General features: G+C 40.9%; 1 protein-coding gene across 1 annotated transcript; it reads right to left on the minus strand.

The window, feature by feature from the left end:
- Nucleotides 1-3494: 3494 nt before the first annotated feature.
- LOC115018053 (transcobalamin-1-like) lies at nt 3495-5741 on the minus strand. Its single transcript, XM_029446858.1, has 5 exons — nt 5630-5741; nt 5168-5206; nt 4871-5012; nt 4310-4443; nt 3495-3890 (listed from the first exon to the last, which is right to left on the minus strand). The coding sequence occupies exons 1-5, from the start codon at nt 5739-5741 to the stop codon at nt 3829-3831; spliced, it is 489 nt and encodes a 162-aa protein (XP_029302718.1). The 3' UTR covers nt 3495-3828.
- Between the last annotated feature and the right edge of the window lie 12877 nt (nt 5742-18618).

Genomic DNA, 18618 nt, shown 5'->3' on the forward strand with positions numbered 1-18618 from the left:
AGGAACAGGAAAACAGTATATAAACTACAGAGCGCAGACCTGTGATTATGATCTAATCTTCCATATAATATGGAATTTTTCCGAATTTCCAACTATTTTTGAAACTCAGAGAAAATCTGTAATTTGTTAAGGTTAACAGTCCGTTACATTTGGTCCCTTGTAATGGTTTTGTATCCCCTTTGAGCATGCTCTCAGTGCTGTGGTTGTCTGCCAGAAGCATTTTTTCTCCAGTTTAAAGTCACATTTTTAGGATACACTTTTTAGATCTCAGTCATTTTAACTATATAATGTAACTGGATGAAGGACTTTAGTCAATAAACTGAGCAATGATAGTTAGCTTGCAGCCCCACATTAAGTATTGCTTACACCTGATTTCTTAGCAGTAAGGGTGGCTTGTGGTTTAGTTACAACTAGGCTTACCGTCACTGGATCGGTTCGCAGCCGAGTGTGAAGCGGTTGGGATGAGGATCAGCACCTCCAAATCTGAGGCCATGGCTCTCAGCAGGCAAACCGGTGTATTGCCTACTCCGAGTAGGGAATGAGCCATTACCCCAAGTAAAGGAGTTCAAGTACCTCGGGGTCTTGTTCGCGAGTGAGGGGACAATGGAGCGAGAGATTGGCCGGAGAATCGGAGCAGCGGGGGCGGTATTACAGTCACTTTACCGCACCGTTGTGACGAAAAGAGAGCTGAGCCAGAAGGCAAAGCTCTCAATATACCGGTCGATCTTCGTTCCTACCCTCACCTATGGTCACGAAGGCTGGGTCATGACCGAAAGAACGAGATCACGGGTACAAGCGGCCGAAATGGGTTTTCTCAGACGGGTGGCTGGCGTCTCCCTAGAGATAGGGTGAGAAGCTCAGCCATCCGTGAGAGCCTCGGAGTAGAGCCGCTGCTCCTTTACGTTGAAAGGAGCCGGTTGAGGTAGTCTGGGCATCTAGTAAGGATGCCACCTGGGCGCCTCCCTAGGGAGGTGTTCTAGGCACGTCCAGCTGGGAGGAGACCCCGGGGAAGACCCAGGACTCGGTGGAGAGATTATATCTCCTCACTGGCATGGGAACGCCTCAGGATCCCCCAGTCGGAGCTGGAGGATGTGGCCCGGAGAAGGGAAGATTGGGGTTCCTTACTGGAGCTGATCCCGGATAAGCGGTTGACGATGGATGGATGGATGGATGGATAGGCTTACTGTAGTGGTGAGCGTACAGACATTGTTATATTATATATCTTTTTTATACACATTTCAGGGAAGATAAATACTTTTCATTTCAGTATGCAGTACTTTTATCTTACTGAGGAGCATTCATCCTGATTCTAATTCCTCAAGGTAAGCATGATGAAGCATTTACAACTTTGACACAAGGTCCTGGCAAATTTGAAATCTTCCTCATTGTCTTCTACAGTTGCAGTTTTTTACAATTGGTAACTTAAGTTAATTTTTCAAAACTCTTAACACAGCAAAACAACTACATCCCACAAGTAGCTAAATAGTTTGTCGCGCCACATCCGCCAGCTCCGCCTGGGGGATCCCGAGGCGTTCCCATGCCAGTGAGGAGATATAATCTCTCCACCGAGTCCTGGGTCTTCCCCGGGGTCTCCTCCCAGCTGGACGTGCCTGGAACACCTCCCTAGAGAGGCGCCCAGGTGGCATCCTTACTAGATGCCCAGACTACCTCAACCGGCTCCTTTCAACGTAAAGGAGCAGCGGCTCTACTCCGAGTCTCTCACGGATGGCTGAGCTTCTCACCCTATCTCAGCCTGAGAAAACCCATATTCTTTGTGTGCAAACACGTGACAAAACTGTGTGACATATGCGTGCGACACCATGTTGGATGATATACAAATCAACAATGGCGTCTAAAGCGAACTACAACAATACAACTCCGACTTCTTCAAAGTATTTTAACTCTCTGGAGTCCTCTGCAAAGGCAAGATTCAGAGAAAAAGTCCAAATTTGCAGCCCTGACCCGTACACGCTAAAGCCGTCTGATTATATTGAGGGTTTAGATTCATTACCGCCGATTGAATATCCGGATATTGTGAACTATCTTGTACTACACACGTCGTGGGCAACCAACACACAAATGAAGGCATACAAGAGCTTAGATGCTTATAATGTCTTTGTTTCTGGCTGGGTTGGTAGTCTTCTTACCAAACCACTGAAAGATGACAGGGTGCTCGTCCATGCCCGTGTAAATCACTCTCAAAGAGCTCGAGATACACCGCTCAAGCCATGGTTTGTGAGTGAGAAGAGCGGCGATGTTATCCTCGCACACTGTGATTGTATGGCTGGATTAAGTGAAGCATGTTCTCACATTGGTGCTTTGCTTTTCGCAAGTGAAGTAGTCTCAAGAATAAGCCAAACAAGAACATGCACAGAAGAAAAGAGCAAATGGCATCACATGTAAAGAAAGTGCCATATTTACCAGTCAGCGATATGGAGAAGTAAGGTCTTACAGTGTTCGGGTATATCATAAGCACAAATGTTTAACGTAAACATTGAAAACATAGCTTTAGCGTGAGCTCTTACCAGATATAAAGTGGATGCCACACACACACGGGTGAATTGTGCTTTTTCTTCTGTTAAATCCTCACGAGTTATTTTGCTAAACCAGCGTACGGCGTTCAGTAGACAGCAATTCATCCCTCTTTTGTGGATTGTTGTTTTTGATGATTTTAGGAAATTTAAAGAACCGTTTCTCTGGGTCACGAGTAGCGTTATTACAACAATTATACACTGCGCACACGATTGCCATTTTCTTTCAATCTTAGACGTTTAAATACAAAGAAAATGATGAAACGTTGCAGCAACTCACACGCGTCTTGGTTGTGTATACCATCCAACATGGTTGACTTACGGGTTGGGAAATAAGCGTGACGTCACATGCACACAATCTATTGTCCGTGATCTCATTCTTTTGGTCATGACCCAGCCTTCGTGACCATAGGTGAGGGTAGGAACTAAGATTGACCGGTAGAGCTTTGCCTTCTGGCTCAGCTCTCTTTTCGTCACAATGGTGCGGTAAAGCGAATGCAATACTTCCCCCACTGCTCTGATTCTCCCTCCAATCTCTCGCTACACAAAAGGATGTTTGCATTTGTAAAGAAAATAATAAAATAATATTATATATATAATAATATTTGCACACTCTCTGGGTCCCTTTGTGTGGTTGGTTGTTCTATGTGTGATAGATTGATGATTATTCTAATGAACCATTTAAAACTATTTAATAAAGAACTGTAAATGGATAGTGATCAGTGTGAAAGCAAGACTTTTCTTCCTGGAAGAGTCTAAGCTGAATATACTTTTAGGAGAAGCAAAGGTAACAATCAAATGGTAACACAGTATTGTCCCACTGGGACATAAAAGTGGCATTTAAACAGATGCAGTATTAACAACACTGATTAGCCTTGTTCGGACATATTTGTGTTAATTTCAAAATCCAAAATGTCAAAATAGAGTGAAAAAGGTGACTCTGCAAAACAAACTTGATGCTGTAAATGAGATTTTTATTTTTGTTTCCTCATTCAAAAAGATTCACACAAAGGTTGTTCAAGTGTATAATAGTATTATGCAAGCTCATATCTTAAGTAATAAGAGGAAATCTTCATGAGGAAGTATCTGGTTACCAAGCAGGACATTTAAAGTGAAAGTGGATTCCCATGAGGAATGTCAACTCATACCTTGTCAGTCCTATCAACAAACAGTCTGTCTCCTCACTGTTTACATTAAGGGCCATGTATTAGGCTGTAATTTATATCTAAATGTGTGAAATACATAATCATACAGTTGAATCTGGCTTTGCTGTTGATTTCCAGTGGTGACTGATCCTTTAGTACATGTTATATTTAAGGATGATTTCGTCATTTGTACTTGGAATGTAACATCCAATACCTGCAAAACAGAAGAGAAGATCAAGATAAAACAAGATATACATTGATGTGGCAGTGAAGTGTGGTTAGGGCGCTGGCTGCTGTGGAGAGACGGGAGTGTCCCAGCTGCAGGCCAGACAGCTGAATGGAATCAGGTAATCAGTCACATAATAAATGCATGGTTATGGCCTGGTTCCGTTCTCTTGCAGTAGGCTGGATCCCAGCCGAGAATTGGACCCACAGAGCAGCTGAGCCACAGAGCAGCTAAGCCGAAGAGCAGGCGAAGCCCCTGTCTGTTGCGAACATTTGTGTTGAATTAAAGCCTGTTTGCTGCGCTATCCTTCTTCCGTCATTTACCCGACCGTGGACATGAGTAGTCCACAATTGCTCAACAGTAAGAACAACATAGAGTGGATGCTGACTGTAAAAATGTTGACTCACCAACATTAGGTCTGATGGTGTTATTTTCGTTCTTGACCAGCAGCTCCCAATAGGTACGTTCGTTTGTACTTCCAGCCAAGCCGTTCACACTCTGGAGGAATGGGCCATAGTTTGGATCCTCTGTGTAGGTGAACCTGCAAGGACAACAGGAGGAGACTTCATGAAGGACATGGAATACACAAGATTACGGGCTTTATCTATCTGTTAAGGAGATGGCTTTGTCATTTAGACATGACTTTTATGTTAAAGTTCCTTGCGGTTTCACTCAGACTTTATAGCAGACTCATTGAAAGAGTCCGGGTGGGAGCGGAGAGGTAGAAAGAACATAGATGAGTTAAAAATGTTTTTGTAGTAAGTAAGAAGAGCTGCACACCTGATGGATTTGTAAACATATTTTACCATTGAAGTCTCCATTAATGACTACTGTAAATCCACTGATACATTTTCCCATCAATTTCATAAAATAACACTATTTGATAGTGAATTCTGAAGCATTTGATTGTATGCATGTTATTACTTAAAGTGGACGACTCATGCTAACAGCTGATGTGATGATCTTACTCAAATCCTTCATTAGATTCCTGCAGTCTCCTCAGTCCACCCAGCAATATCCCTCTGAAAACCACACAAGTGCTGTAGGTCTGATTGGCTGTACAGCTTGTTACAGAGTTTGTCACCAGGACACTAATGGAAGTTGTACAATCTGAAAGATAAATAAATAAAGTGAAGAATAAACAATATCATGTAACTACAATACTAAACATTTAATTATTCTTAATGGCCATGGTTGAATAAATTGTTGTATTCAGTAATAATAAAAACATTTTAAATAGATTTTGAAGCTATTCTGCAGCCTACTTGAAGCTGGGACCCCAGGAAGCAGCAGCAGCAGCAGAGCTGCAGAGAGGAGAGCAGGAGTCATCATTCTGACACTCTGAACCTGAAAAGTGAACTACAGAGACAAAGAAATTAAAAATATAGTCATTAAAATTAAAAAAATACGTTTTTCACAAAAACAGTAAAATGTCACTTCAGCATCACACAAGTTTTTACACGATTGTAAATTTTTTATAAATCATTTTCAACTCGGCTCCATTCATCTCTAATCCCTCAGGTGGAAACAGTCTCCTGTCTTTGTGACTTTTAAATAAATAAAAGCAAAAAACTGAAGTGAAATGTGTGGATTTAAACTCTGCAGGCTGCAAATCGAATGGTCAGAGATGACTACAGGCCTACAGTACCACCTCATGTCAAATATTAAAAACTCTCTCTTGAAATAATGTTTGTTACATGATCGTATCACTCAAAGCTGTAACATACCTGTAAGGGTGCAGGAGATCTGATAGTGAATCCTTTTCTTTCTCAAGTTTCTCCTCCCTAGTTGTTGTGTTGGAAAGACTCCTGTCAGTAAAATATATAGTTTCCTCCACATATCAGGTCATGCTGAAACAACCAATCACAACACCTGAGGCCGACACCCAGCAGAGTCATTTGTCATTTCAAAATCTTGTCATAGACACAAGACAATATGTTACAATCATGAACAATAGAAACATTAAGCAACATTAACACATCATCCTCACTTAAAGCAACTTCCCTCTTCCTGTTTGTTAAAGGTTCAATGTGTAATTCCACCACCTGCTCTAAATAAATACGGGGGCAGTTTTTCACCCCTTCTACTGGGTCCATACAACCTAAATTCATCAATCACCAAAACCATCAGTTATTAAAAAACAACTAGAGTATGTTAATTTGATTATGTTTTAGTTGTAGTAGTTTGTCATATTTATTGTATTCTACGCTTTAGAGTATTTGTTGCAGTGGTGTGTGGTTATGGGGGAGAGGTGGGAGTGACTCAGCCGGAGATCAGTCAGCTGGACAATATCAGTCACTTAGTATAGGCGTGGTGGGAAAACCTGTTTCTAGTCACTTGCAGTATGCTGGGTCCAAGACAAGAAGACATGACCAACTGGAGCAGCCACCCCCATTTTAGCTGTGAGCATTGTGTGAGGCAGATGTTACCCGTGTTAGCCGGAAGGCTAAAGAACTAAAGAAAAAGCCTGTTTGTTTTTCACCCAACCTCCTCTTGGCCCGTCATTTTTAATGAGTGAGTGAAGGACACACTCACAGTATTATAGTGTATTCTTTATCTTGTGTATTGTATTCTACAACTATACATCTCTCTTCTAATGTTGACATATTTACTTTGTATGTTTTACTACCTACCACACCCCACTGCCACAGTCTTATAATCTTCACATGAGGCTTAGTTATGTGTGTTTAATGTGGCATTGGGAGACGTACAGTCCGTGTAATGTTTCTGCCACTTTGGATTTAATCAAAACAAACTATCAAAACGTTCAGGGATCATGGATGTAATATTGACGAGCTCTGAGTCTGCCCGAGTCAGACAGCTGTACTTCTTCTCCCTCTGTACTCAGGACAGACTGGAGCTATACTGACTCACTATCACCTCCAGACTAGTCAATTATATTGGGACCCACACAGTATGGAAATTGAGCTATTGGACTCAATTTCCCATGATCCTTTGTGTCTAGACGCTCCCTCACTTTCTGCAACCTGACATCACCTTTTCGCACGTAGGCCCTGTGTTCTTTCTCTTGTTCATCTCTTCCCTCGACGGACCCTCCCGGTGGCACGCTTCCCAACGGCATCGGCCCAGCGGAAAGCATGCCACTGCATCCCGCAGCATTGGGTGGCTCTCTGATCACTGGACCTGCTTCTTTAATGGCAGAGGACGTGAGCGCCTGTCCAAAGTAAACAAGTTTCACAACAGTGAAACAGTTTCCTTTTTAACACAGCAACACACACAGAGATAAGACTTGAAGCTCCCGCTTTATATGTCCCCTTTGTTCTACACGCGTATGTGCACGTGTACGCAGAGCTGTGTCCTGCTCGTGTTCTCCCTCGTGTTTCCATTGTGGCTACCTCGTCTCTACCTCGTCTATACGTCTGTGATTTTCAGTATGATTTATTACTTTGTATTTTCATAAGCTTTTTGTAAATAAAGCTCTCTTTTTGTTATAATCATCGTCTGCCTGTTGCATTTGGGTCCTCACCTTCACAACACCATAACATTACTTGCTATTGATATGGTCATTGTGTTTATAGTTAATCATTTAATTATTAATCAGATTTCATAATTTCTAGTATATTTTATCAGACTTTTTTTATGAGATTAAAATATAGCCTCCATACGGTGGTCATGAGTACTTCGATATTCGATAGCCATTCGATAATCTGCAGTTTTGGGCACTTCCACAAACAAGCAATAATAACACTCCCTGTTTCAAAGATATCCTCACAAATCTTTAGTCAATATACAACAAAAGTACATTTTCATGACAGAAAAACAAAGTTGCCAACATATCCTATTAATTATTTGCTACATTTCTATTTTGAAATGTGTAATGTAAAAGTGTTTGCTGGTAGTAAAAAAAAACACAGAGGATGATCACCAGACTATATATATATATATATATATAATTTTGAATATACCTACAATTACAAGATAGTATAGGCTATCTAACTTTTTACTTACCATCTCATAATTTTTACTTGACATTGATGAGATTATTTTACATCTTTTTTTACTTAGGTAATACATACATGTTTAAACGTTTTAATACGTTCCTGTAACCATATGGGTTTTATATGTATGTTACATGTTCTTGTGCTGCTTTTCTAATTTTGTGAACTAGAGACAGTTTCCACTATTCCATACCTGTCAACATTGGAATTTCAAAATAAGGGAAATTTTCTGGCGGACTCCGTCCATACCTTAACAGCTCTCAGCCACCCAGCCCCTACCCATATAATGTAAATGTAAACACATAAGGAACGGGTATAGATCGTGTACATGTGACATCACGATTTCCCAACCCGTAAGTCAACCATGTTGGATGATATACACAACCAAGACGGCGCCCGTTCACGTGTGAGTTGTTGCAACGCTTCGTAATTTTCTTTGTATTCAAACGTCTAAGATTGAAAGAAAATTCCAATCTTGTGCGCAGTGTATAATTGTGGTCATAACGCTACTCGTGACCCAGAGAAACGGTTCTTTAGATTTCCTAAAATCATCTAAAACAACGATCCACAAAAGAGGGATGAAGTACTGTCTACCTTTTGTGTAGCGAGAGATTGGAGGGAGAATCAGAGCAGTGGGGGAAGTATTGCATTCGCTTTACCGCACCATTGTGACGAAAAGAGAGCTGAGCCAGAAGGCAAAGCTCTACCGGTCAATCTTAGTTCCTACCCTCACCTATGGTCACGAAGGCTGGGTCATGACCAAAAGAATGAGATCACAGACAATAGATTGTGTGCATGTGACGTCACGCTTATTTCCCAACCCGTAAGTCAACCATGTTGGATGGTATACACAACCAAGACGCGTGTGAGTTGCTGCAACGCTTCATAATTTTCTTTGTATTTAAACGTCTAAGATTGAAAGAAAATGGCAATCGTGTGCGCAGTGTATAATTGTTGTAATAACGCTACTCGTGACCCAGAGAAACGGTTCTTTAAATTTCCTAAAATCATCAAAAACAACGATCCACAAAAGAGGGATGAAGTACTGTCTACTGAACGCCGTACGCTGGTTTAGCAAAATAACTCGTGAGGATTTAACAGAAGAAAAAGCACAATTCACCCGTGTGTGTGTGGCATCCACTTTATATCTGGTAAGAGCTCACGCTAAAGCTATGTTTAAGTGTGTGAGAGGAGCGGCGAGGATAACATCGCCGCTCTTCTCACTCACAAACCACGGCTTGAGCGTTGTATCTCGAGCTCTTTGAGAGTGATTTACACGGGCATGGACGAGCACCCTGTCATCTTTCAGTGGTTTGGTAAGAAGACTACCAACCCAGCCAGAAACAAAGACATTATAAGCATCTAAGCTCTTGTATGCCTTCATTTGTGCGTTGGTTGCCCACGATCATCACAAATGACGAAATCATCCTTAAATATAACATGTACTAAAGGATCAGTCACCACTGGAAATCAACAGCAAAGCCAGATTCAACTGTATGATTATGTATTTCACACATTTAGATATAAATTACAGCCTAATACATGGCCCTTAATGTAAACAGTGAGGAGACAGACTGTTTGTTGATAGGACTGACAAGGTATGAGTTGACATTCCTCATGGGAATCCACTTTCACTTTAAATGTCCTGCTTGGTAACCAGATACTTCCTCATGAAGATTTTCTCTTATTACTTAAGATATGAGCTTGCATAATACTATTATACACTTGAACAACCTTTGTGTGAATCTTTTTGAATGAGGAAACAAAAATAAAAATCTCATTTACAGCATCAAGTTTGTTTTGCAGAGTCACCTTTTTCACTCTATTTTGACATTTTGGATTTTGAAATTAACACAAATATGTCCGAACAAGGCTAATCAGTGTTGTTAATACTGCATCTGTTTAAATGCCACTTTTATGTCCCAGTGGGACAATACTGTGTTACCATTTGATTGTTACCTTTGCTTCTCCTAAAAGTATATTCAGCTTAGACTCTTCCAGGAAGAAAAGTCTTGCTTTCACACTGATCACTATCCATTTACAGTTCTTTATTAAATAGTTTTAAATGGTTCATTAGAATAATCATCAATCTATCACACATAGAACAACCAACCACACAAAGGGACCCAGAGAGTGTGCAAATATTATTATATATATAATATTATTTTATTATTTTCTTTACAAATGCAAACATCCTTTTGTGTAGCGAGAGATTGGAGGGAGAATCAGAGCAGTGGGGGAAGTATTGCATTCGCTTTACCGCACCATTGTGACGAAAAGAGAGCTGAGCCAGAAGGCAAAGCTCTACCGGTCAATCTTAGTTCCTACCCTCACCTATGGTCACGAAGGCTGGGTCATGACCAAAAGAATGAGATCACGGACAATAGATTGTGTGCATGTGACGTCACGCTTATTTCCCAACCCGTAAGTCAACCATGTTGGATGGTATACACAACCAAGACGCGTGTGAGTTGCTGCAACGTTTCATCATTTTCTTTGTATTTAAACGTCTAAGATTGAAAGAAAATGGCAATCGTGTGCGCAGTGTATAATTGTTGTAATAACGCTACTCGTGACCCAGAGAAACGGTTCTTTAAATTTCCTAAAATCATCAAAAACAACAATCCACAAAAGAGGGATGAATTGCTGTCTACTGAACGCCGTACGCTGGTTTAGCAAAATAACTCGTGAGGATTTAACAGAAGAAAAAGCACAATTCACCCGTGTGTGTGTGGCGTCCACTTTATATCTGGTAAGAGCTCACTGCTAAAGCTATGTTTTCAATGTTTACGTTAAACATTTGTGCTTATGATATACCCGAACACTGTAAGACCTTACTTCTCCATATCGCTGACTGGTAAATATGGCACTTTCTTTACATGTGATGCCATTTGCTCTTTTCTTCTGTGCATGTTCTTGTTTGGCTTATTCTTGAGACTACTTCAGTTGCGAAAAGCAAAGCACCAATGTGAGAACATGCTTCGCTTAATCCAGCCATACAATCACAGTGTGTGAGGATAACATCGCCGCTCTTCTCACTCACAAACCACGGCTTGAGCGGTGTATCTCGAGCTCTTTGAGAGTGATTTACACGGGCATGGACGAGCACCCTGTCATCTTTCAGTGGTTTGGTAAGAAGACTACCAACCCAGCCAGAAACAAAGACATTATAAGCATCTAAGCTCTTGTATGCCTTCATTTGTGTGTTGGTTGCCCACGACGTGTGTAGTACAAGATAGTTCACAATATCTGGATATTCAATCGGCGGTAATGAATCTAAACCCTCAATATAATCCGACAGTTTTAGCGTGTACGGGTCAGGGCTGCAAATTTGGACTTTTTCTCTGAATCTTGCCTTTGCAGAGGACTCCAGAGAGTTAAAATACTTTGAAGAAGTCGGAGTTGTATTGTTGTAGTTCGCTTTAGACGCCATTGTTGATTTGTATATCATCCAACATGGTGTCGCACGCATATGTCACACAGTTTTGTCACGTGTTTGCACACGAAGAATACATTCAGGAAATACATGTTTATTTAAAGTATGTATTACTTGTACATACATGTTTATAAGATTTATGTATTTTATTTATCTATCAATTCATTTGATGATGGATGAGTTGTGTGGCTTTTGTTTTCCCTGACGAGGACTTCCTTGCGATGGCAGAGTCAGGAAACATGAAATCATTTTTGGCGCAAAGCATCGACATCTTTCCCTCAGCTTTGGTCACTTGGTCTGCCTCCAAACAGTTCTTGTCACAAATGAAGTCATTGACAGTGTATGTTTTTGTGCCTCTTGGGCGTGCTTGTGCTTCGACGATGTTTCTTGCTGACGTGTGCAATGCTAACATCTGAATGGCACACTTTACAAAGAGCAGGAGTTTGCCTGAGTCTGCTTTTTATTAAATAAGTATAGGTCTCCTCCCATTTGGCTAGGTACTTGCATAAAGTTTTGACTTGTTTGGCAGGTACAACTGCGTCTCCATCTATCTCCCGTTCACTGTGACTCTCATCCATATGTTGTCGTCTTCTTCTGTGTTATTGTTCCTGTTTTCTTCTTCTGTGTGTTTACTGGCGGATAACGTTTTTCAGCTAATGTTAAACATAATACTGCTACCTGCTTTACCGGAGGCAACTGTACCACTGTACACTTTTTTAAATCAGGCCTATTTTTATTTTTGAAAGGTTAAAAATACGGGATAATTACGGGAAAATATTTAAACGGGAGGACTGCGGGATAGAAGGAAAAATACAGGATAATCCCAGGAAAAACAGGAGGGTTGACACAGGTATGCTCTATTCAGTTATATTCTATACAGGATCATTTCTGATTAGTTTAACTGTCAAATATGATATGATATGCATAATAATAATTAATCAGTTAGCCCAGAAGATAGTTCTACAGTTGACTTTGGCTAATTTAAAGTATCTAATGTGTATTAATGTGCAGCGGTCTATGAAAGAAATACGAAGCAAGTAAACATTTCAAAGGGATTTTTGTCATGGTGGGACCCTCCTGATGGGACTGATAAGACACCACGATAAACTAACGGGGACCTTGGTTCCCTGTAAAAATCCAAAGCAATTATTTGAGAGCAGTGAATCTTTGGAATCTTATAGTGCTCTCGGTGTTCTTTTCGAGCTTTTCAACTAATTCGTGATTGATCGCTAATTATCGGTGACGGGGTCCCTGGAGCCACCCCCCCTTCTTCCTTTTTACAGCGTGAAAGCAGCTATAACTTTCAAATAGTCGACTCTGCGCCTTGTTCTGGCAGCTCAATAGTCTTCAAGACGTTTGAATAATCATCGTGGCCTTTTTTCCCAATAAAGAAGGTGCAGGCTCCCTACAATAAAGCTCTGGAAACCCAATACCTTGTGCACGGTGCAATAGTCTGGGCACAGGTAAATAGTCTAATGAGCGAACGTTATTTGACTGCACCATCATTTTCTGAATATGTCCATACCAATCAGCTGTTTAACTTTAATGTTAAAGCCTGACATTAAATAAGTCCAGTTGTAGGACTTGTTCGTGTTATTGACTGCAGTGTTGAGTCAGAAACGTCGGATTGATAACCTTCTCCGCGTAATGACAGGAGTGTCTCTTAATAGCGCGCCTATTGATGTTGGCTGTTTGGATGTGAATCACTCTTCTGCCCGGCCGACAAAAGCATTAACAAAGAGCGTCATCGATGACAATGTATTTATTTCTTTCAAGGTCGGATCAATTGAGGGGCAGGTTTTGTCTCGGAAATCTATTCCCGCAATGTTCGCTGTGCTGCAGAACCCAGACTATAAAAGTGGAGCTGGTGTGGGGATGCTGCTCACAGCTGCTGCGCTGCGCAGTGCCGTGCTGGTTTAACAAGAGGAACTCCTGCCAGGCTACATGGACATGGCCCAAATTGAGCAGGTAGGCCAGCACCACCCTGACGAATAGATTTACTTAAGCTGATAAGAGTAACAGTGTATTTGTGATTAGAAGATAGGTGGGACAATTTGCAGGTCGTGATAAGCAGCTAGAGTAAACAGTCATTTAGATAAAATCATGGGTTCTCCGAGGCCAGTTTATATGAATATTACAACAATCATCTCCTTGATAGTGGCCACTCAAAGCTACTACAGCTGCAACAAGTAGTCGATTTATCAATTAGTTGATGCAGAGAAAATGTATCTGCAACTATTAAATCATTTGAGTAATTGTTGTAAGTGATCCCATGGCCGTTCATATAACTGCAAAGTTAACCAGTCTTTAGTTCAGGAGCAAGTTACAGAAGCAAACACCTATTTGCAACAGTTATAGCATTTTAAAATTGGCTTTCGTGGGTCTTTCAGTAATGTTTTAATAATCAGTGTCACCCTCTAAGCAAAATACTATGGATTCGGTTTCTTTTGTTTTTGTTTTATTGAATGTGGGCTCACTGGAATGGCTTACATGGACTCTAAATGAAATTCAGCCATTATTAATGGTATTAGTTATACTTGTAAAACTAAACACAGAGAAGCGACATTCAGTTTTCATGCAACATATATCTGGAACAAATTCCAAGAAAACTTGATGTTCTTTAAAATCAGGGCTTAAAACCTATTTCTTTTCAAAATCCTATTTATGTGTGTCTCTTTATATAGTTTAAACATTTTTTTATCTTGCCTTGTGTTTCCTTTACATCTTGTCTTAATGCCTTTATGTCTTACTGTATGTAAAGCACATTGTTGAAAGGTGTGATACAAACAAACATGGCTGTGCTTTTCCTGCTATAACAAGTCAAAGGCTATGTCCCAATTCTCTCCTACATACTTATTGTTTACAGTATTTACTACATAATATTTGTCACAGAATACTGGTTTTGCAGTTAATGACAAAATAAGCAATGTACTTTACTGTGATCTGTTAAAAGGAAATCATGCAATACAACCACTGATGTACAGTAAGTAAGGTTCACATAAACTTAACAAAAAAGATCCTCAAGATTTCTTTCGAGCTGTTTCCCCAACCACAAGCTCCCAACATGTCATTTGTGCTTTGCATTGTGGGAGAATAGTCTACATTAACTGCACACTCGAAAATTAAGATAATTAAGTGTTGTTATTTCCTCCACTTTTCCACTGTTAAAACTCTGCTTGGAATTACCATGCAGCTTGGAGTTGGGAGCTAAAATGCCTTTCACCAAGGATTTTTAAAGTAATTCTCTCAGTAGACTGACTGCAGTATGAGTTTAGTCCAAAGGGTGGTACTAGAGCTCCATGTGTGGGTTTACTCTACATGTACAGGCTGTTTAACAGCCAATGCAAAGCACAAGAGGGAAATCTTGAGCACCATGTTTCACCTTCCTTGCTCAATAGATCTCAAAGTCTGCAGTTTGCAAAATTTTGTTTGAAAGTCCAAACATGCTTCATGTCCAATACTTTGACCAAAATCACTGCTTTCATTCACTATAGTCAGTCCTGTTCATGGCCTCTGCACATCCTGTTACAGCTGTAAGAACATGTAAAGAGTTATGTGCCACTATAGTGTGCTGTGGAGGTATAAAACAGAAGAATGTGATCAGACATGTGTGGCTAATGATGCTTCGTTTTGTCAATATGATAGCCTATAACCACGTCCATCAACGCCTGGCAAGAAGAGATCAATACTTTTGCAAAATCAATTCATTATTTTATCAATGGGTGACAGCGTTCCACAGGGAGTATTTCAACTTACAATTAGTCCAACGTGGACAATTTACTTTTCTTCCTTTACCTGTTTTGTGTCCAGCCCGCTGAGGAGATGTTGTGTAAAAGCTGACAAATATTTAGCTCTGATCATAGTCCCAAGTCAATTCATTTAATTTAAGGAACAATTGATTTTTCAACTACATTTTACTGTATATGGGTGCGGTGATGGAGGCTTTAATCTATATCCTACTTCGCCGAAAGTGCTTAAAGACATACATACTGTATGTAGTTGCTTTTTAAAGGAAACATGCATTTCTTTCAAAATTTACTTTCAATTGTTACCAAAATGTGGTCATTAATGCTGGGCAGGTAGTCTTATGACAATGTTCAAATATGTTAATTGTTTTTTCATACAACTATTAGAAATGAGAGCATAGTGAGGTAATTCTCAACATATGTACATATGTATTTGGAATTAATTTCTTATTTTGCACACGTAAGATAGGATCAATACAAGGCAGCATGATGCTTGAATACAGCCACCACACTGCTTAGCAAGTTCAACATGTATGTGTGTTCTATAGCTACTTGTTATTGCTTTATTGACTGAGAGAATGAGAAAACAAACAACTGCTTGCCACCATTATTGCCTTCTACCCCCCCACCTCACTATGCACTTAGGGTTGTGTTGCTGCAGTTCACCAATATATTTCACACATCTGTGTTTGCGCAGGAGCAGGTTGATGGACACTGTCCCTCTATGGCCTGTATACAGCTCGTCCCTCCCTGCCCTTTTCAGATGGCGGGCTGCTGGGGGTTAAGGTTGTTGAACGGTGCATCGGGTTTGTCTGACCCTCTTCATTTCATCCCAGACAGGCTGCGGGGGCTGCAGGTTGTGCAGAGGGGGGAGCCAAGTCGGAGTTAATGACAGTTCTTTGTTCGGCATTCGGGCTCTCGTCAGGATAGGCCCAAGCTAGACAATAGCTGAGGTCACAGGTCCTTGGAGACCCAGGGTGAGAGGGCTAATGAGTCAGTATTGAGCTAAGAGGAGCAGGCCAGTGTGGTCTGCAGCCGCAGGCTCAGATGGTTCTGACACGGCCAACGCTAATTTGTCTGTTTTGTTCCTGGAAAGGCACCATGTTACAGTCTTATCAGCAAGCATTTGGCACAAAACACATTTTGTTGACTTTTCAGGGGCTGTTCTTGTTACCAAGAGTTAAACGTACAATATGTTATTGCATTACGTTTTTCCCAGTTAGGATTCCTCCATTGTTCAGCGTTCAGGAGGTTTATATCAGGGGTCTCCTCTCCAAAACAAACGGAAATGTGATTAGTAAAAACACTACATAAATCAGTTCCACGTTAAAAATCAGTGTCAGGGGACACAAGGTGAAGGGGCTACGAGCTAAAGGCTAATGTTTTATTAGCTTGTATATCTGATCATTTAGGATCCAGACATCTGATGACCTTCATCCGGTTAAACACTTATAGTTAAATATGACCGAGATCTAAATAGTGTATTGTAATAATGTGACTGGATAAAAAGTAAATGTATGACAGCTTGTTGTAGCAACCACACACTGACTCGTGATCAAAGGGGATTTGACACCATTGCAGGCGACCAATGAGACGGACCATTACCTTGATTAAAATTACAGATTTCTCTGGGTTTGAAAATTGTTGGAAACATCTTGTATAATGTAAGTACACAACTCAACAAAATATATAACATAGGTCTCGTTGTTTTTAAACATTTTAATGCGGAAATTTTACATTTATTATCTTTTTAACTTAAGAGTCAAGAGTCAGCTCATTGCTGTTTTTTTCGAGTCTGACCGGGTCAAATTTGAAAGGACCTGTGCATATACACCCGAACACAACATGTGTCAATGACTTTTCAAAAACAAAATGTACCCAAGGTCAGTTGTACCAGTTTAAAAATAGACACCAACACTAGCAGCAGCAGTATGTGCCAAAAATTAACAAGCGTTTATGGTTAAAAAAAGCTGAAATGCCATCGTTCTCCTTAATGACTATGTACAATGTGAACAATTAATATTGACAGCCTGACCCAAGACTCTTGTCAATACAATTGGACCCTTCCCGACTAAATTAGATAGTATAGTTTGGACCTAGCCTGACTGTGGTCCTGGGTCAAGTCTTGGTTACTCAGTACCGAGTGTACCCATGAAGGCCTCGAGCATGGTTGTCGTTGGGAGGCGTTGGTGCGGCTGTTTTTTTTTGTCTACTTGTACAAATATTAGATATAAAGCTAATGTTTCCATTTTGAACCCGACTGATAGGGAGCACAGGGCTACGCACCATGTTGTTGAGATGTGTGTCTTTGCCTTTGCTAGCTTTTTCAAGCTGCTTTCTGATGCTGGAATCTCTATTAAATTCTCTTTTTCATTCCTAATACAACTGCCTCCATCACTTCATGTGCACACTTGGGTAATGCCATGAATGCCTTTGAAGACAGACTGTCCGAAATTTTGCTGCCTTATTACCATTAGCAGGATTCATCGCTGCAAGACTACAAAGACACACACAAGACACAAAGTTCTCGAGAGAGATCAGAGGAGGAGGAGGTTAGGCTAATATGAGGTGAGAGCGACAGGCTTTCTTCCTCGGGTGTGGTTTCGGAATAGGTACAAACACTTTTGTCATGAGATGTGATTGGGCGCCATGTCGTACAAACTTCTTCGCTTCGAGCATGTTGAACCCTCAGTTCCTGCGCTGTACATTTTGTGGACCTGGCATTCCTCCCATGTTTACACTCCCACAGTTAAATCAACACTGACATTATTTCTGTGCATGAAGCGCGACTGTGACTCCTTCAAGCTTGGCTGGCCCCTCTCTGCCTTTGTTTGGCTTTGTAGCTTTTAATTTTGATCTCTTTACACTTTCGCCCCCGCTCCCCATCACTCTATCAACCGCCCTCGACCCGGACACATGCGGCTCTGGCTTATCCAGCCGTGGCATTGACCTCTCATCTTCATATTGACCCACTGTTTCCCATGACCTCTGACCTCTCCGGGTGAAGCTTGCAGCCGTCTGGACCTCCTCCTCCTCCACCTGGCCCCTATCTCCACTCTTCAGATGGTCCAGATGGATTACTGTCTGTTCCGGACATCTACGGGATTACATTGTTGTCTCAACAGAGAGGAACTATGAAGCTCCAGGCCTGAACAGCCGCTCTGACTACAAAATTATTTTTGTGATTGTATTCACATTTTTTTCCATCAAGCCCTGAGAAATGCTTTAGAATAATATGAAGCCTGCCAAATCATTTTTTTGAATTTGAATTGCCTCTTCTCACCTTAGATGGTGTTTCTGATGCGTTTAGTTCGAAGAGTAGCACAGTACAGATGCCTGTCTCACTGTCCTCATTCCATAGCCTGCTTTTGATATATAGTGTCCTGATAGTTTGCTGGGGAAAATCTGGGTCAGCGTGGGGAGCCTGGGATAGCACAGGCAAAAGGCTGACATGCTAAAGAAATATGTCACTCATCACTGTACAAAGACTAGAGAAAACAATGCTGCTTTAAAACAGCAAATTCCACATACCTAACATCTGTCAGAAGTATCTGCTTTTAACAATGTCACCGTGT

This window comes from Cottoperca gobio, chromosome 13 (genome assembly GCF_900634415.1).
Source record: "Cottoperca gobio chromosome 13, fCotGob3.1, whole genome shotgun sequence".
NCBI lineage: Eukaryota > Metazoa > Chordata > Actinopteri > Perciformes > Bovichtidae > Cottoperca > Cottoperca gobio.

Bases quoted from the DNA above. Each gene is read 5' to 3' on its own strand.
- LOC115018053 (XM_029446858.1), bottom strand. From the start codon at position 5,741: ATGTGGAGGAAACTATATATTTTACTGACAGGAGTCTTTCCAACACAA. The intron at 5,013-5,167 runs GTAGGCTGCAGA...TTTATCTTTCAG, and splicing joins TCCTGGGGTCCCAGCTTCAA to ATTGTACAACTTCCATTAGT. The intron at 3,891-4,309 runs GTGAGTCAACAT...TCTGTTTTGCAG, and splicing joins CACCATCAGACCTAATGTTG to GTATTGGATGTTACATTCCA.